Raw genomic sequence first — 18,764 nt, 5'->3', positions numbered from 1 at the left:
TATTGTGAATCAAAATATCATTAATATTCGGAGAAATTATTTATGGAGCTTTTGTGTTTTATAGGATGTTGACAGAAGGACGAGCTTAGTCTGTGTTACGTCAGAAACCTTGTGATAATCTGTATAGGACCTAGTTTCATAGTTTCTGGATGTTTTTGTTGTAGTTCGGTAATTTTTTTCTGTCTTTAACCAGTAGGACCATCTGTTGGGTGACTGTTACCAACAAAATTAGAAAACAAAAACCCTTTCTTACTCAGGTATTTCATGAACACGGTATGAATAAAATTCTAATGTCTGCATTGGATCTTTGACTTTATCAATAGTTTTTTCACAAATTGAGAGTTTTATTGTGAAAACCCCACCGGACGTACTTTATTCTCCTTGGCGAAACGCTACAGGAGAGTAGCAGTGGACAAAAACACAGACTTGCCGTTCAGATTTAGTTGTAAGTACAGTGCATAATAGTTAGTACAAATTCTTTTGTGTTTGGTTTTTCTATAAATTGTGTTACAAAGATGAAGGTGTGCTCGGAATATGCAGTTTGTTGAGGGGAGCTATGTTCTGGTTTGCTACCTGGCTAGCAAAACTGAACGTTACAGCAAAACTGATTATCATCGGTTTGGTTGGAAAAAAGCACCAACGAGCTTCTCTAAGTGTGCTTGAACTGTTGCACGGTGACGCAAAGTGTTCCGGTGATGTTATCTGGATCCTAAAACAGTTACGTGAACGTATCAGGTGCTGTTGGCTCATCTTCAGTGGTTTTGTGATTCCTGATGCTGGACTCAGCTTCACTCAGGACGCGTTTGTTTGATCCTGTAGAGCCGCAGATACCTGAACATTACACGGAAATCGTTCACAGGAGGAAGCCAGTTTTGGTGTTCACAAACACCAAAACTGGCACATATACTGTTTTTATGTTTATTTGTTTGATAAAGCTCATTAACCATGCGAAAACTCAAGATGGTGGCCATTTTCAACATGGCTGTTAACAAAGGCATCAACAAATATTAATTTTATTTATTTATTCAGATAAAGCCAATTAGCATCATATTATTGGGTCATAATAACTGATTGTTGCAGCTTTAGATGACTTTAGCGTGTTGTTTTGTTATAATAATATAATGATGCATTAGTATATCTATATTAAACCTGCAAAATGATAAGCAGCTCAATATTTAAAATTAAGTGCGCTGAGTCTAAAATGTAATTGAATAGAAGTGGAAGTACTTAAAGTACAAGTATATTGAACGTGTTTGTTAGTAAAGCAATTCCAGAAGTGCACTTTTTTGTACCACCAGTCTATCAGCTTCTCCAATAGTGTCAGTTAGATTTGAAATTTTACTTTCTGATAGTTTTTTTTAATGTTTTGCATTCAGGCCACAGAGCATCACCAGACATCCCTCTCAGAGTATACACAGCACTGCAGTGGACAAACCAAGGAACACCGCATGGAAACAATTCAGCTTTGATGTGAATGAGTCCAAGCTACAGAGGCAGTTGCTCAGCTATTAGCTTGACGATCGTTGGGGTTGTCTGTCCAGTCTACAAGCAGTAGTCGAAACCTCTCCACCTCCAGCATGAGTGAGCTAACAGACTTTGAAAAAGGCAAAATAGTCGGCGCGCGTATTGGAGGCATGTCTGTGAGCGAAACTGCTGAGCTGTGTAACGTTTCAGCCCGAACAGTGATGAAAGTCATGAGTGCTTATAAGAATTATGGATTTGCTGCATCAGCACAGAAAAAAAAAATACGCAAGCCACAGAAAAATACAGTTGCTAATGGAAAAGCGGCCAGGGCGAAAGTGGTTTCCGAGTCTAAGGTCACAACACAAAATCCTGATGAAGACATGGACACACCTGAACCCAAGACCCAAGAAGATGAGTAACTCGGTCTGATGAGCTGTACTTTGATCCTTATGTTACATTTAGACTTTTTCTGTTTTCAGAAAGCCACAGAATGCCTTTATTTAACCAACACTTTTCCTCTCTGCTGAGAGATTATCTCTTTAAAAAAATGAATATCAATTACTTTATTTATGGTAAACTAATTTTACTGTTTAGTTTAAAGAAATTCGACATAAGAATGGCCAAAAATGATTTTAAACTTTTTACTGATGTGAACTGGCTGTGTTGTAAACTCATACTTTCTTCTTTTTTTCTTTTTGAGCAATATTGCATATTTTCAACAAATAAATCTTAAACGTGAATTTTTTTGCGTCTTTTCTGTCTGTGTTAATGACCCTATTTCATTTCTCAAATTGCACATCCTCTCTGAGAGACTGAGAGGAGGCAACAGGCAGTTAGAAAATTAGACGTCCTTCAAAGCTCTCGATTAAATACCATGGGGGAACAGTGTACATACATTTTGTTAAAGCACAACTGCTGTACTGAGATTAACTTCTGGGTCACCGGCAGGAGAGTAAATAAATAAAACTTCTTTTTCTTTTTTATTTAGACTTACTGCTTTCGCCATCTATTTAGAGAGCAAGGAGGACACTACATTTGACAGTTTGTCAGCAGCTGATTGGTCCACTAACCAGGACATCACTGCTTCAGCATTCAAACTCATGGAAGCGCCATATGACAGTGGACATTGGGGTACCTAAGTGACAGTGCTCCAACGCAGTGGCTGGGTTTCCTGCTCATCTGTCAGGTGACAGTGTCCAAAGGAAATAGTCACCACTTTAAAAGCAGTGTTCAAATCAGTATGAGTGACTTAACAGAGTTTGAAAGGTGCCAGATTGTTGCTGCACGGCTGTCGGGTGCATCTGTCACAAAAACGACACAGCTGTTTAACGTGGCAAGGGGAACAGTGTCAAGAGTCATGACTGTGTATATCAAACATGGACGAACAGCATCAGCAAAAAAGAACAGCGGGCGCAAGTCAAAGCTCACTGAAAAGGACAGACAGACGCTTCTCCAGATAGTCGATGAACACCCCGAGTACACCGCCTGTAAGATAACCTCAGAGCTGAATAGACACCTCTCTCACGCGGTCTCTGTAAAGACTGTACGGCGTGAGCTGCATAAAGCTGGTGTCTTTCAGAAAGCAGAGATAGAAACTGATTCTCCAAAGTTCGATGGAAAGAACAGCGAGCCTTACAAACAATGTGAAGCACAGACGCTATCTGAACCCCAGGGTGCTGTGCACAGATACAACACAGACGAAGCTGGACCCCAAATTTGAACTTGAAAAAGATCACTACTTTCAAAGGTTTCTTGACAGGAATAAAGAACCTGAACCTCAGACTAATTAAAATTACCTCATCTGATGGTACATTTCAACCTTTTTCATTCTTGAGTGAACTCAGCTGTCACTTATGTATTCTCTGTGCTTTACATTATAAGCCGTGAAGAGTGGCTTGCACAGAGATTTATTTTATTTTATTTATTTTACCAGGTTTGCTAATAGGATTTTCAGTTATCCAGCCATAATAACACTGTTTTAATTAAATGATAAAACAGTAAAACTAATAGATTTCTCTGAAATAAAATAACCAAGGCAAAGCTAACAGGCTACGGCATGCAAATATATTGAAAATGAAAAGTAATAGGTTCAATGATTAATATTTAAATAGAATCGCATGTGTTGAAAATTACAGTACTAAAGTAACTGCAGTGATTTAGCTTGTGCTTGTGCTTCACACGGTGACGCAACAACAGACCCGGAAGTGCAGCGCCAACCACAAACACACCTGTGACAGCGCCGCTGTTACTCTGTGGAAGAGGGTTCACGTGTCCAACCGTGAGAGGTTTGACCTGTGTTTTCATCCGTTTTCTCGGCGTCGGGGCGAATATGTTTGCAGTATTTATGTTTTTTATGCAAAGAACGTTTTGAACCTCAACATGAACGTGTGACGGTAGAAAGGTGTAAGGCTACGTTTAGCCAGGTTAGCTTTGCTTTCTTAGCTTTTCTAACTGAAGCTGTGCAATAATGACTGATTGTTTTATTTTTAAGGTGGACACCATTAGGCGGTTCAGTAAAACTCACTCGTTTTCCCGAAAAGAGCACATGACTGATTAAACCATTTTAGCTGTCTTGTTGCATTCGTGTCCTGACTGATTAGCTGTTAACCTGTTTCTTTTCGGGGGGTTCTGGAAGTGCTGGAGGTGAACTGGTGTAGAGAACAGTGGGTATGATTTTCAGGGGCCTGCACTACGAAGCAGAATTTCGTCTACTGCAGGTTTTCTGTACTGCCAAGGTGGTTCACTTCTCACGGAGGTACATCACCATGGTAACTGATGTTGCAGACGATGGACATTACATTAGTGATCAACAGGTATAAAGTCACCGCCCACTGACCAGTCTCTCTGAAAAAAAGCGTCACCATGGCAGATCCCCCGGGTCTCTGTGCAGCTGTAGAAAACAGCTCATCAGAGCAGACATAACTTTTCTGCAGATAGCAGGAGAGTAAAGATTTGCAATGGCGTCTTTGTGTTTCCCCGATGAGCATCAGTAATAATTAAAATTCATTTAAATTTTACAATAAATTTACTTAGGTAATATATACATATTAGTGTATTAAATATATTAGTGTAGTATATTATCCTAAAGTAGGGCGTCCATTTACACCCAGTACCTATAGACCTTATATCAAATTTCCATAGGCAGAATGTATGTTTGAATTGTGTTTTTATTTTTTTTTTCTTCCCTCTTCCTGTTCTCATCCCATTAAATACTTTTAGGGCAGCAGCTAAAAGAATAAAAACTAAAACTTTTTTAAATGTATGTTTTGGGCTTTTAATCCTTTATCTGATTGTACAGTGGAAAGAAGACAGTAAAGCTTGGAGAAAGACACCAAGTAAATAGCCTTAGTACAAATTCACACCAAGGCCCTCTGCATTATCCATATAGCATGGATCACCTGCTCATCCAGTTGTCCTATATATAATACATACTTTACTTGTCATAATACTTTTTAAGGAGCCTGAAAGTACAGAACTGTTAGTTGGTAGGGTACTGGGGGCGCTAGTTAGAATTCATCCCTATAATTTGTCCCTCCATTAGCACACTGATTGCTAATCAACACAAAGAGAAAGACAACTGTGTATTGTTATTTCATTGTGTTTGAAATTTTAACTTCTGGTATTTTCTTCTTTCATGATTTTTGCATTCAGGCCAAGGAGTAAAACCAGTCATCTCCATCTACAGTGCTGTGCAAAAGTCTTGAGCCACCTTTTGTTTCTCTATATTTTGCTTCCCAAGGAGCCAGACTTGCTTGTAATTTTTAAAGTTGTTTTGAGCATCAAATTTCCAGGCTTTCTGAAGGTCTTTTTGCAAGTTTTTCCTTTGGACGTTGGCTTCATTGGAGCATAGAAAAGACATTTAATTCAAGGAATGAAGTAGTGTTGTGTTAACCCGTGATGAAAATCATAGCAAAGAACCAGTTATAAATGGTATATTTTGACAGTTTGTTCATTTGTTCTCATTTCTTTAGTTGCATCTTTAGTTAAATCAAGAAAAAAATGCCAAAGATAACACGGTTTGACAGGCATAAAATAGTACTTTTGCACCAACAAGGTGAACCCCAAAGAACTATTAGCCGAAAACTTGGCATATCTCGACATGGTGTGCAGTGTGTCCTTAAAAAATTTCAGCAAACCGGACAAGTGGAAGACAAAAGAAGAAGTGGCCGACCTAAAAAACTATCTACAGCAGATGAACAGTATCTGAAAGTCATGTCCTTAAGAAATCGTAAAAGATCCAGCAAAGACCTGACACAGGACCTGAGAGATGCATCTGGCCCTTCAGTTGATCCAGCTACTGTTCGCCGTAGCCTCATCAGAAATGGTCTCAAATCATTCTTAAAGAAGGGAAAGGGGGAAGAAAGGCTGACGTACAATATACTCAGCACTGGAATGGATAAAAGAAGAGAAGCAGTCGACACTACCCCGTCCAGTGAGTTAACAGACTTTGAAAAGGGCCACATAGTTGGTGCACGGATTGCAGGACTGTCAGTCAGCGAAACTGCCAACTTATGTAACGTATCAAGCCAAACAGTGGAGAAAGTAATAAATGCTTATAATGAACACGGATTTACTCCATCAGCAATGAATAAAAAATATAAGCCACAGAAAAATGCTGGAGCTACTGAATCCAATGCAAGACCAGTTCCTGACTCTAAGACTGAAAAACAAAATTCTGATGAAGACGTAAACACATATGTATCCAAGATTAAAGATCATGAGTAACTTGGTCTGATGTGTTGTATTTTGAGCTTTTGGTTGCATTTGGACTGTTTCTGTGTTGATAAAGCAACAGTATGCCTTTATTTAACCGACAGTTTCCATCTGTGCTGAACTTTTTCATTTATTCACATTTTCATTTTTTTTTTTGAAAAGGTTCAAAACGCTTTACTTTTTATTTACTTGAGATAGACTTCCACAGAATGCCTTCACAAACCTTCATTCTTTGTCCAAGCTGGATGTGAGCAAACATGGGTCTCTTTGCAGACTGACAAATATTCATAAAAGTAGATCAACTTGAAAATATTTAACAGTATTCCATTATAATGTTATAATATATTGCTCCTTATTTATAGACCGATGTCTGGCTGTGAATGTGTTGGCTGGTTTACACCGTGTGTGTATTATATTGTAAGGCAAAGCTTTTTTATTTTGCATGCATCATGAAGAGCTCTTATTAAAAAAGAATATGGAACAAGATCCCTAGAAAATAAAGACTTGTGCTTCTACTATCTCCTCTGAATTACTAAGTTGTTCTTTTAAAATGTTATGCTAGTGACTGGAGAATATCAATCCATCCATTTTCTTAACTGCTTATTTAGTTCAGGGTTGTGGTAGTGGAAATGTGTAATGTTTTTCACCCATTCACACACACGTTCATACAAGCAATTCATTTTTATTACTATTACTGTAATATTGAAGCTTTAGGGGAAATGCTGTACGGCCCTATTATATACAGACAACAGCAGTTACTCATGGGGCCTCCCACCTTCTAGAGAGTGAGTCGTAGATTGAGTTCCAAGAAGTAATAACTTGAGCAACGTCAGACACTCCCCTTTCTTTGTAATACATAGATATATCTATTAATCATATAAAAAATAAGTTACTATGTGGGTAGGTTTTTTTTTGACGTTGAAATGTTTTTCTATAATGAGTGTAAGGTAAGGTGGTTGTAGCTGTTGTGTGTGGTGCGCATGCGTGTCACATAACGCAGCAACAGACCCGGAAATGCGAAGCCAACCGTAAACACAGCTGTGGCAGTGCTGCTGTTACTTTCTGGAAGATGGTGTACGTGTCCAACGGTGAGTGGTTTCCCTGCTTTAACGGATTCTTTGTTTGTTTGATATTTATTAGGTGTTTTTATACATTTTAGAACATAACCACCGCATGAATGTGTGAAAAGTGTTAGGTTACATTTAGCCATGTAGGATGTTAGCTAGCCTGGTTGAATCTGCGTAGCAGAAAGAAGTGCTGAGCTGATGAACCTTAGGTGGTGTTTTAAAACTTCGTCGCTTTTCCAGAATCCGATATGTGACTGCGATTTCGTTTGGGCTTCAACTTCATAGTGGAACGAAATTTATCTTTCTTTAAAACTGTTTTGAAATGTGCTGCAACTCGTTTATGCCCTGATTAGCTGTTAGCCTTTGTGTACTGAAGGCCAGCTAAGGAGTAAATCCGGGTTAACGATTGGCTGGTGCACTCATGATTATTATACATGTATTCCCGTCTTGCAATGTGAACAGCATCACAGAGCCCTGCTGTCTGACCCACCTCTGTGTTTCTCCATCAGGCCAGGTCCTGGATAGCAGGGCACAGTCTCCATGGCGCCTGTCTTTACTGGTTGATCTTTTCTGGGGAGCAGTGGAGTTTATTGGCCTCTTGTAAGTCAAATGAGAATTAAATGAAATAAATAAAACAAAATAGCCACCTTTATTTAACATAATGGATGAGTGACCTTTTGAATAATCATTAATATTCTCATTGCCTGTATTTAAGGTTCGTTAAGAGTTGTTTGATTGTATTTACTGTTGTATTTTCACATGTGTTTTTCTACCTTAAAAAGATGCTGAAAATCTCTTTCTTCCGCTAAAGATAGATGACTTACAGTTTCTCTAATACTGCTAATCTGTTGCCTGTAAAACTGATTGGAATGTGGTGTAATAAACTTACAATATAGTGAGTAAGCAAGAGGCTTTTCTTAGAGCCTCCATTATGGTTTATTCTGAATTAAGCACAAGCCCCCACTCTTTTTTTTTCTTTTACCAGTTTCAAAACCATGTTTCACCCCGACATGTCAAAGAATGGAAGCTCTGTTTCATCACGCTTCACTGACGGCAGAGGGTAAGTCCCTGAAACACCATTAGTTGTGTCACACACACATACACACACTGAACACCAATTCTGCACTACCTTTATGTTAAACACTGAAAATTACGTAATCCGATGTAGGAGCAAGCTAGCTTATTAGGAATTGTGTGTCATGTGTAACACAAAGCTAATAAGATGCATGTGATGTTATTTCTTTTTCAGTTGTATCTAAAAAATTGTCATAATCCAGAGAATGACAAATGCAGTTTAACAAAGCTGTTGCTCATTTCAGCACTTGAATTAATTTATATTTAAGCTGTTTAACGCATTAACGCTGACAGCACTAATTTATACCACTTGTTCCTCACATTCTTGTCTACTGTTGGTTATACAGTCCTCCAGGTCCACCTGGTGGCAGAAGGAGGATGGGAAGAATAAACCATGGTGCAGGGCCCAGTCCTCCACCAATGGGTGGAGGAGGATGAGGAAGGTGAGAATTTTTTATTGTCTTTTTTTATTAAACAGTCCATTTTAGTATCAGCTCATATGTAAAGTGAAATTAATTTCAAAGGATGAATGACACAGAAACAAAATGTGCATGTCAGTTTGCTGTATATGTGCTTGTGTAGTCATTAGGGCTGCCACGATTAATCGACTAGTCACGATTACGTCGACTATTAAAATTGTCGACGACTAATTTAATAGTTGACGCGTCATTTGACGCTTTGTAAGATCCCAAAAGACGCAGGAATAAGTAGTAGGATTTAAGAGTGTAATAACAGACTGAAACAGAAGACGGCAGCACTGCATGTACAAGGATGCCAGCTGCCGTTAAACCCTGAAGAAGAAGAAGCTGTGTCCCAGAATTCATAGCGCGGCCCTGCTCAGTTGTCAACAATGACGGCAGCTAGTTAGTTTTAATATTACTCTTATTATTCTTTCTGGCTCACAAAATAAACATTTAACATATTTTCAGGCAAGAATGTAGCTGTGTAAACTTCAAATATCTGCTCAGCTTATCAAGACATATATTTTCAAAAGCGCTCCGACGTTTTCGGAGACGTCTGTTACCCACCAGCTCGATAGCTAGCCGGGATTCAAGGCTCACTAGAGCCGGTGAGAACACTGGACTCCCGGCAAATCGTTTTCAAAACCACCGCCGTCTTTCGCTACTTAGGTTAAAGATGATATGTAAGTCACTTAGATAACTTAAAAGTGATATTGTTTGGCTTTTTTTAGTATTTTATTTATTCCTGAGTAAATCGGTTTGGCTGAGATTAAAGTTATAGTTTTTACACAACTGAATAAACGTCAAGCAGACAACTGATTATCAGAAGTGTGAGATGCTCAAGAATATACTCCAGTGTCCTGTTATATAGGGTGGGCCATTTATATGGATACACTGTAATAACATGGGAATGGTTGGTGATATTAAAGTCCTGTTTGTGGCACATTAGTATATCTGAGGGGCAAACTCCTCAAGATAGGTGGTGACCATGGTGGCCATTTAGAAGTCGGCTGGATTGTCAACCCTCTTCTCCCACTCTTCACACACTGATAGCAACACCACAGGAGAAATGCCAGCACAGGCATCCAGTATCCGTAGTTTCAGGTGCTGCACATCTCGTATCTTCACACCATAGACAATTGCCTTCAGATGACCCCAAAGATAAAAGTCTAAGGGGGTCAGATCGGGAGACCTTGGGGGCCATTCAACTGGCCCACGACAACCAATCCACTTTCCAGGAAACTGTTCATCTAGAAATGATCGGACCTGGCACCTAGGGCTGGGCCATATCATACCGTTCACGGTAATACCAGTATAATGTTGGGCAACGATAAGAAAATGAAATATTGCGATAGAATATGGGTAAAACGCGCATGCGCAGTGCCTTTGTTTTCATATGCACATGGCGGAAAAAGCATGGCAGCGACGGAGAATGAGGAGAGTGAAAGCGGATCGTTAAATGAAACGGATGAACCAGAATTGGTTTGTAAAAATGCTGCAACTGCAGTGGTGTGGCATTGGTTTGGCTTTCGTCCGTCAGATACACAACAAAGCACTATTTTTTGTGGTGGTGGAGGCCAATAGGTGGATGAGGGAAAGGGGAGGCAGGAGGAGCAGAGAGCCGAGGCAGCCGCCGGCCTAAGTGTCAGGTGAACTGAACTTCAGGTAAGAAGTTATGACCTGCAGTCTATCTGGGTCAGATATAAACCGAGTTTATTCTCGTTGTGCTGACTTTTTCGTACTGCGTGCTAGCTGGCATGACGGAGTTTCTATACAGCTGGGTGGGTGCTATGATGTTAATGATGTGGAACTTTATTTTATTCATAAGGTTAATTATTAGGGTTGCCAACTGTCCCCTAAAAAACGAAATCGTCCCGTATTCAGAGAAAATATTACGCGTTTTGTATTGAGGTGAAAAGGAAGAGTTTGTCCCGTACTTCAGCTACAATGAAAAAGACACAAAGCTGGAGTTATTTCGTGTCTTTGCTGCACAGCTGCCTCTTCTCCTCTCATTCTCTCCCATCAATGATCAGCTGATCGGCTTTTCTCTCTTGTTTATTTATCGCCCACTTTGCGCCAGAAAGAAGAAACCAGCGGAGGTCGCGCTAAACAACAGCAGCACGTTTAAGCTTGATCAGCTGTTGTTAGAATTTATTTAATATTTCTTTCTAGTATCAGCTGATATTTGCTGGAGCCACAGCTGTAAACCTGCTGGTCATGATATCGGTTTGAATATGTGGTGAGAGTGAAACATGAAGATGAAACCAGGAGATGTCCTTACTGAATCATCAGAGCTGAACAGGTGATGGAGAAACAGGTTTACCTTTTAGGTGACATGAATGAGTTGAAGGGAAGTTATGAACTGTTTCTGAGAGACAAATAACACCAGGATCCTTTTTTAGGTAGCTGACAGCTGGTAACTGTGCAGGGGCGTGTCTAGCAAAGTTTTGCCAGGGGGGCAGGTAGGGCATTAACAGGGAGAGGTGGGCACAAGGAAATACTTTTCTTTCTTATTCTCATTTAAAATGTCTAGCTTTTAAAAAATAATTATTTGAATCTTATAACAAACGATTGATAGATTGATGCATATATACCATCAAAACTGTGTCACAACAGCGTTTGTTTTCATTCAAAGGCTTTATGATTTTTCCTGTAATGGTGGGCCGGTCTCTAGTCCAAATGCCCGGGCTGATTTTTTGTCCCAGTTCAGCCCTGTATGCAGCTCATTTGCAGTCTGGTGTTACCTACATCTTCCTATTCGGAAGGCAGAATTTCCGAGTTTCTGAGTACAATCAAAAGCACCACAACTGCATTGTACGTGTTGGATGTAAAAAGCGCACATGACGCTGTGATGTAGGCTAGAATCATGGCAGCAGTCAACGACGGTCCAGGCGTGGGATTTCTCTTGTGGAAATATCCACATTATTTTTTCCTTTCTATTGGTAGGTGGCACAGTGCACTTGTGGCAAGTAAGCAAGCTAGAAGACTGTCAATTTTGCTGGGTATCCAGTTACGGAAGCAACACATTAACAAGAGAATTCTGAGTAAAACCAAAGTTACTTTCCCTAGTAACTAGTTACTTTGAAAGTAACAAGTAACTTGAAGTAACTGAGTTACTTTTGATAGAAGTAACTAGTAATGTAACTAAGTTACTAATTTAAAGTAACTTACCCAACACTGGTCACCACCCATCTTGAGGAGTTTGCCCCCTCACATATACTAATGTGCCACAAACAGGACTTTAATATCACCAACCATTCCCATTTTATTACGGTGTATCCATATAAATGGTCCACCCTATATTTTAGATAGCAAGGAGCAGACGGCTGAGTTTATTAAACTCCACCGAAACAATCTGCAAATGTCATTAAAATTTAATAAACTATCATCTTGACTTTATTTTTAGTTAGCACATACCTTAAACACTTCAAGCTGTAAGCTAATCATAGTTATATAAGAGCAGATGCTGCTGGTGCAATAAGCTGTACGTTTTATGTCCAATGGATGCATGATCTGATTAGTCGACTAATCGCAAAAATAATCGGTGACTAGTCGACTATCAAAATAATCGTTTGTGGCAGCCCTAGTGGTCATATTGATGGAAAGGTTTTTGTAGTTTTCTTGTGTTATATCTATTTGCATTTCTTTACTAAGGTTACATTGTACTGAGTTCTAGATAAGTGCTACTTTTGTGTAATAACTGTTAGGGTTATCATGATCTGATCACTTGATCATTAACAAAAAATACTGGGGGGTGGCCAGTGGTACTCTTCAGCCTCCTACTACATGGACCTATGGCAACACCATCACCCTACTGGAAAGTAGCCCTCAGCCTTTTATAGCTGAAGAGTAAACAATTAACTCCTTTTTTTTATGCATTTTAACATTACTCATTATTACTCATGAATGCATTTAGGTTATTACCTTGGGGGACCTAGCCTAACAAAGAAACTGATTATATATGGCCGTGATATGAAAACACTGCCTGACTGTTATATTACCTGCTCCTCTCTCTAGGTAAACGCCTACACATGCCGTGTAGGCGTGGGGCCTTGCACAGTGTCTTAGAAGCAAAGGAAAGATGATAAAGTCACAGTGCTAAGGCCCTTCCTCATCAGCTGTCACTGTCACAAGCAGTTTCTTGACGCCTTTCTGGGAATTCCTACACGTAGGGGCCAGAACGGCTGATACCACAGCTATCCACATCACTTCTTCCCTCATTTTCTGCGTCGGCTTTTCCAACTTGCAATGTCACCAGTTTCTTAGATATGGGTTATGGTTCCTGGGAGTCATCAGCTAATGTATTTTTTTGTATCCTTCTGTTGAATAAAAAAAAAAAATACTGAGTGTGTCTCCTGCTATTATTGTCACATTTGGTAATGACACAGCTTGGTTCCACAAAGAGCTGGTCGGTACTAATAGCAGTATCACACCTTTGGCTCAGCACTAATTGTTAGGATATCTAAAATCAATGGATAATTTGGTAATGGCACAGGTATACATTGTCTTTTTTTTAACTCAAATTGCAAAAGTTGATTAAGACTTGATTATATCAGTCTTGTGTGTGACTATGATATAATTCCAAAGAGTACACTTAATCACTTAATGTTTCTATTAATTCCAAATATCTTGTACCAGGTATCATGGGTTTACTGTATTTAGAATTCCAGACATTCATGAACATTCAGAGCATTGTGATACAACTGCAGTACATGACATAAAACTGTCAAACTTATTTAATACTGTTCAGAAGTAACAGAAATATCTGCATTGTCTTAAACAGCCAGGAAAAAAAAAACACTGAAAAAACACTGGTGACTGTGCTAGAATTGTCAGAATTTGCTGTCACACTATGTATAGAGTTTATTTAAGGAATTAAATCTTTTTTCTGGAAAAACAGTTCTCACTCTTCCTTTATTTACTGCAGAAATGTGTTCGACAGTTTGCCAATTTCATCCTTCTGCAGTCCACTGAACAGTGGGACAGTTTGAGTCACCATTTCAAGTAAGAAGAGCCTGTTTTCACCACACAAAGGCAGCTCTTTCACGGAGCATTCGGACACCAAAGCGGTGCCATTCCCTCTGGTGGATCCACATTTCTTGCGTGGTGTCCAAACATGCCAGCACTGCTCCACCTTTCCATGAGATCAGCCGAGGATCCATGTCCTAGAGCACATACGTGTCATATAAAATACATTACAGGATCAGTCTGCAGTATAAAGTTATCTGTCTTTTGAAGACAGATGCAGGTCTGTGACCTTTTCTGAGATATACTAAGGTAATTTTGGGGTACCTTTGGACGTGTGACAACTTCCACATTGTCTACCAGCCTTCTGAAGGACGGTGGCATCTTGTTGATGATGCGGTGAAGAAGGAATTCCTGAACTCCATGAAACATGAGCCCCCCTCCCACAACCAGGATGGAGCTGTACATCTTTCGTTTGGTTTCATCTGATGCTGTAAATGAAATGAGTACAGAGGCTCAAACAGGATATTCCATGGAAGTTTTTATTCTCATCGCTAGATCTTTGAATATAAAAACAAAAATTAACTTCATCACTTACCACAGCAGTCGATGCTATGCAGGACTGCCTTATCTAATCCCAATGCTTTGCTCTCAAATTGGCTCATGATGGCCGTCTTCCTGGACAGATGGGCAGACACAGGCTCTTCCACCTCTCCTGCTCCCATCAGGGACTCTCCATGGGCAGCCCCAAGCTCTGTTTCCCCCTGCATCCCTCCTCCTCCTCCACCACTCCCACAGCTCCTGGGTAGATCTGACAGGTCCCCAGTCCCTCCCTGATTGCTCATCTCCCCTTCCAAACATCCACTTGGTCTGGAAATAGCTTTCCTGTCTGCAGCTGATTTGGAGGACTATTGGAGAAAATAATTAAGTAAAAAAATAGCTGAGAACCATTTGGTTTCATTGGTTTCAGTCTCTGAAACCTGTATGTGTGTGTGTGTTTTACCTGGTCCTGTTTGCTCTGTGTAGCAAGGAGGTAGTGTTCATCATGAGGGTCCTCTGAGTCGCCTTGGGAACGGAACTGAAGCGATGACATCTTCTGACCTACAATCCCAAACGTCGTCGGGTAAAAAAGGCCCATGGGTGCCTACAAAGAAGACAGAAAAGTAGTTCAGCACCAGTATCAAAACAGCATCGTCTTTACCTTCTGATATAATTACCTGTAGTTTCTCATCCCCAAGTCGAACCTGGTACAGAAGAGCCGGGGCCTCTGGAAAACGTGTCTGAAATTCATGATCTTGTAGCCCTGATATGTCCTGTTAAGAGAAAACAGAAAAAAGATTTTGTAGTTAATATGTACTTAAAATTGCTCCATTGATTATTTAGAAGTGAGTATGGCTAAATACTCAAAGATGCTAACAAATCATTGTAATGCACAGACACTAACACCCTCCCTCCCACCCTGACTAACACACACTTGATCTAGATGGCAGAAGGTCTCTTTCAGATGCTGCAGGAGCTGACAGTCTAGTCTGTTAGACAGCTGACAATCTCTGTAGGGAAATCCTGCCCTCTGCAGGAGCCAGAAGAAAGTGCGGGTCACATCTGAGCCACCGTATGCTAAACACAACCTGCAAAGTCCCACAAATACAAGATACCATGTAAGACATTTGCTAAATAATGCAATAAAAGCAGGAAGTGAAACTAACATGAGTTTTAAAATTAAATATTCACTGTTCTGTGTTTGTTGTCTGTGACAACCGGGTCAAATAATTAAATATATTTCATATGAAATAATGTTTAATATTAAATGTATTTCATTTAATCAAACATAAACGTGGGTTTTGAGCCCCACCTGGAGTTTCGATGTGACACTCCGTCCTCCACACAACAGATACTGGTCTTCTGGTCGCCTACATCCACGACACAAGCGCTACTCAACCCACTGCCAAAAGTAGCACACACCGACTCCTGGTGCACAATGATAGCTACACACAAAAAGACCAGGAAGTAAGTTGATGGAAACAAAGAAATTTCCACTTAGTTACGTGTGAAGATTGTGTAATACCTGAGAACCCTATATTGAGCAGCAGCATGTTCACAACCTCTTTGATGTGCAGTCTGTTGTAGATGTCAGGGACCAACAGGATACATCTGTAATACTAAAAGAAATAATGCGAAATGAGCAACTGATGATTAATGTGGATGATCATCTGTTTGAAAGTTTATGGAACACAAAGCCTGTAGAAAGCCTCTATTACAGAAGCAGCTAGCTAGCTAGACAGCTAGATAGATAGAGTCTTATTTTTTATACTAATATAAAGAAATGAGGGATTTATCAAGACTACTGCATCCTGCTATAGAACTGAGAAGTTTTCTCCTACCTTTAAATCTTTGAGAGGGATCTCCAGATGCTTCTGAATCACATGACTCCAAATTGTCTCGAGGTCAGCCAGGACAGCAGTCAGTGAGCCTCCAGGACCAGCATGCACATTGAGCTGACCTCTGACTACAGGCCAGTGGATGTTGTAACAGTCTGTTGGATTCACATAAAGAGCCTGTGCAATAGCAGAAATGGGGGGGTAAAAATTAATCAAGGCTTTAGGTAATGAAAATGGCTTAACAAGTCATATTTCACAGAAGTTACGAGTTTGCTCTAATACATTCACCGACCTCCTCTCCAACCAAATAAGGAGGATGGTGGGTTGTGTTTGTCCACTTCACTCTGGAGCTGCTGTCTAGCACCGCAGGACGGATCTGACAGTTATACGCTCTGGCCTAAAAACAAACATACAAAACTGAACCACTGCTATAAGAAAATACTTTTATGGATTAACATCATAATCAATTAATGAAAAGAGTTATTTTCTATATTGTATATCAGCTATTCAAACCTTACTAAGTTGCTATAGGACCTTAAGGTCTTTATTTCTTTATTGTATAAGATAGAAGAGAATCACACTGCATTGTGTTGCTTTCTTCCCTAATTTCTCTTTTATAACCATACCTGATCAGCAGACACAGGAGTCCTCCGCACTCCGTTTGACATCTTCTTGGACCATATAGCCTGATCAACCATTTTAAGGCCATTCTGCCTCTGCTCGTTGCTTTCTGGTTTCTGTTGGATATTAAGACAAAACAATAAGGATAAACACTTAAAAATGACACCATTTAATTTGACAACAGTGAAGTTGTATTATGGGTGCACCTGGTTTTGAGTCACATACATTTAGACCTTCTCTCAACAGCCATGCATCTTCATAGCAGGGCTGGCCACTTTGCTTGTGCCTGCGTGCTATTACATGTGGGACCGTCACTGGAAGGGTGTCCGTTGCTCGGCCAATACGGAGCGTCCTCGATCCAGTGTGGATGACAACTACAAAATTGCTCTGTATTTGCTGTGAAAAAGAATAGAAATTTCAAGTTTCACCCAACAAAAGAGCAACTGTGGACACCTGCGCAGCCTCTACTTATGGAAAGACTGGCCACTAGTTTTTGGAAACTGGTTGCATGGATCTGTTTCCATCCAAGGGCTCTGGTGAGGTCAGAGCTATGTGCAGGATAGTCTATATCATAGGTGTCAAACTCTGGCCCGCGGGCCAAATTTGGCCCACAGCCTAATTACATTTGGCCGGCGAAGCCATACCAAATTACTATTAGAGCTGGCCTACTGGTATTATACAGCTAATATATATATCGTTTAGTATTAAGCTTTGCTTGTTCCATATTCAGTTTTTCAGCTAAACTTGTTTGAGTCCATAAGAAAAGATTCATTCTTACATCTGGAGGAAGATTTTTTTTTTCCAATAAATATTAATGTTAGCCCGCGACTTTGTTCCATTTTGAATTTTGGCCCACTGTGTATTTGAGTTTGACACCCCTGGTCTATATCTTCCACACCACACTGGAGCTGTTGGCATAATGTTAGACGTGCATTAATGCCAGCACAAAAACGAAAACACTACATGCTGTATCATTAGGTTTAAGCCTTTAAAAAGAGCCCAAACCCCGTCATCCTTGCAGCTAGTCTTAACCCCAAACAAAGATACTGACTGTTAAACCTAGTTTCCACATCTACCACATCTAAGCTCCTGAAACTTTAAAGAGGGGCTTAAATCAGAAGGGTTAACACGTGTTTTCATCCGTGTTGGGAAAAACAAAAAGAGGTCAACAATTAAGAGCTAAAATATTTCAATATCAGCTTTAACTCAACAACTCTGAGCTTTAAACCTTGTTGCCACATGTAGCAGGTTATAGACCCATTTAGCAACGGTGTACTACTAAAACAGTGTACTAATACGATAGTAAACGCACCATCACAATAGTTTAGCATGTGTCAAGTGAGAACAAAATGTTCATGAAAAATACAAATGCTACATTATAGATTTCTGGCATATATACGGCTATAGTTCATGTATACAACAGCTGGGTACTTCATTTTCCGTCTCACCTCTTGAGGAGGCTCTGGTATCGCCGGAGGAGCGATGGGTCTTTTCACCCCGCGCTGCTGCTCCTTCTCTTTCTCCCTCTCTCGCTCCTTTTCTTTGTCCTTCCCGTTATCCTGCTCTTTCTCCGCCTGGGTCATGGTCTCCTTTCCACTTAATCCACTAAATACTTAGAAATGACAAAGTCACGGTCTTCTAGTCCCAGCGAGATGGTTCAAAGTTGAAGCACAAGCTAACACCGTTGCCTTCCCTCTGAATGAAAAGTTTACTTCCGTGTTTGGTCACGTGGTGCAACATTTCGATTTCTATTTGTCCAAAGATTTCTCTGCGCGTCTCCGCATTTTTGTTTGTTCGTTCGTACATTTTTAATACATTTTATTTTCGTTTTTATATTTTTTTAGAAGACATAATATTCCATTGTTTGTGGTGTGAAGCGTTAATGACTGGCGATAATAGTTTTTCCGATGGTACAGGGTGTTGTTTTAGATCGTTTTACAAGACGTGGCGATTTCTTTCTTCATAAACTTTATTTAAACTTTTAGAAGAAGAAGAAACAAAAAGGAGCTATAGCTCCATCA

The 18,764-nt window shown here is 39.9% G+C and overlaps 2 protein-coding genes and 1 long non-coding RNA gene across 4 annotated transcripts; 2 read left to right on the top strand and 1 right to left on the bottom strand.

Moving 5' to 3' along the window:
* Window positions 1-362: 362 nt before the first annotated feature.
* On the top strand, window positions 363-6,682 carry LOC308406904. 2 transcript variants are annotated; one of them, XR_013973608.1, is made up of 3 exons: window positions 363-445; window positions 1,377-3,749; window positions 5,116-6,682. It is a non-coding gene; the product is annotated as an uncharacterized lncRNA (long non-coding RNA). The 2 variants fall into 2 exon arrangements; XR_013973609.1 differs by having other exon boundaries at window positions 1,377-3,887.
* Window positions 6,683-7,158: 476 nt separating this feature from the next.
* On the top strand, window positions 7,159-13,678 carry selenok (selenoprotein K). The gene is made up of 5 exons (XM_080899005.1): window positions 7,159-7,265; window positions 7,754-7,844; window positions 8,230-8,304; window positions 8,666-8,761; window positions 12,797-13,678. Exons 1-4 carry the CDS (start codon window positions 7,247-7,249, stop codon window positions 8,754-8,756), a joined length of 276 nt encoding a protein of 91 aa, XP_080755131.1. The 5' UTR covers window positions 7,159-7,246; the 3' UTR covers window positions 8,757-8,761; window positions 12,797-13,678.
* actr8 (actin related protein 8) lies at window positions 13,107-18,455 on the bottom strand. Its single transcript, XM_080899004.1, has 13 exons — window positions 18,192-18,455; window positions 16,969-17,139; window positions 16,749-16,859; window positions 16,415-16,519; window positions 16,126-16,299; window positions 15,810-15,903; window positions 15,597-15,729; window positions 15,219-15,372; window positions 14,962-15,057; window positions 14,748-14,888; window positions 14,343-14,652; window positions 14,072-14,235; window positions 13,107-13,944 (listed from the first exon to the last, which is right to left on the bottom strand). Exons 1-13 carry the CDS (start codon window positions 18,324-18,326, stop codon window positions 13,801-13,803), a joined length of 1,932 nt encoding a protein of 643 aa, XP_080755130.1. The 5' UTR covers window positions 18,327-18,455; the 3' UTR covers window positions 13,107-13,800.
* Between the last annotated feature and the right edge of the window lie 309 nt (window positions 18,456-18,764).

Source organism: Rhamphochromis sp. 'chilingali' (genome assembly GCF_963969265.1).
Source record: "Rhamphochromis sp. 'chilingali' genome assembly, chromosome: 12".
Taxonomy (NCBI): domain Eukaryota; kingdom Metazoa; phylum Chordata; class Actinopteri; order Cichliformes; family Cichlidae; genus Rhamphochromis; species Rhamphochromis sp. 'chilingali'.
This window is presented reverse-complemented; position numbering and strand designations above follow the sequence as displayed.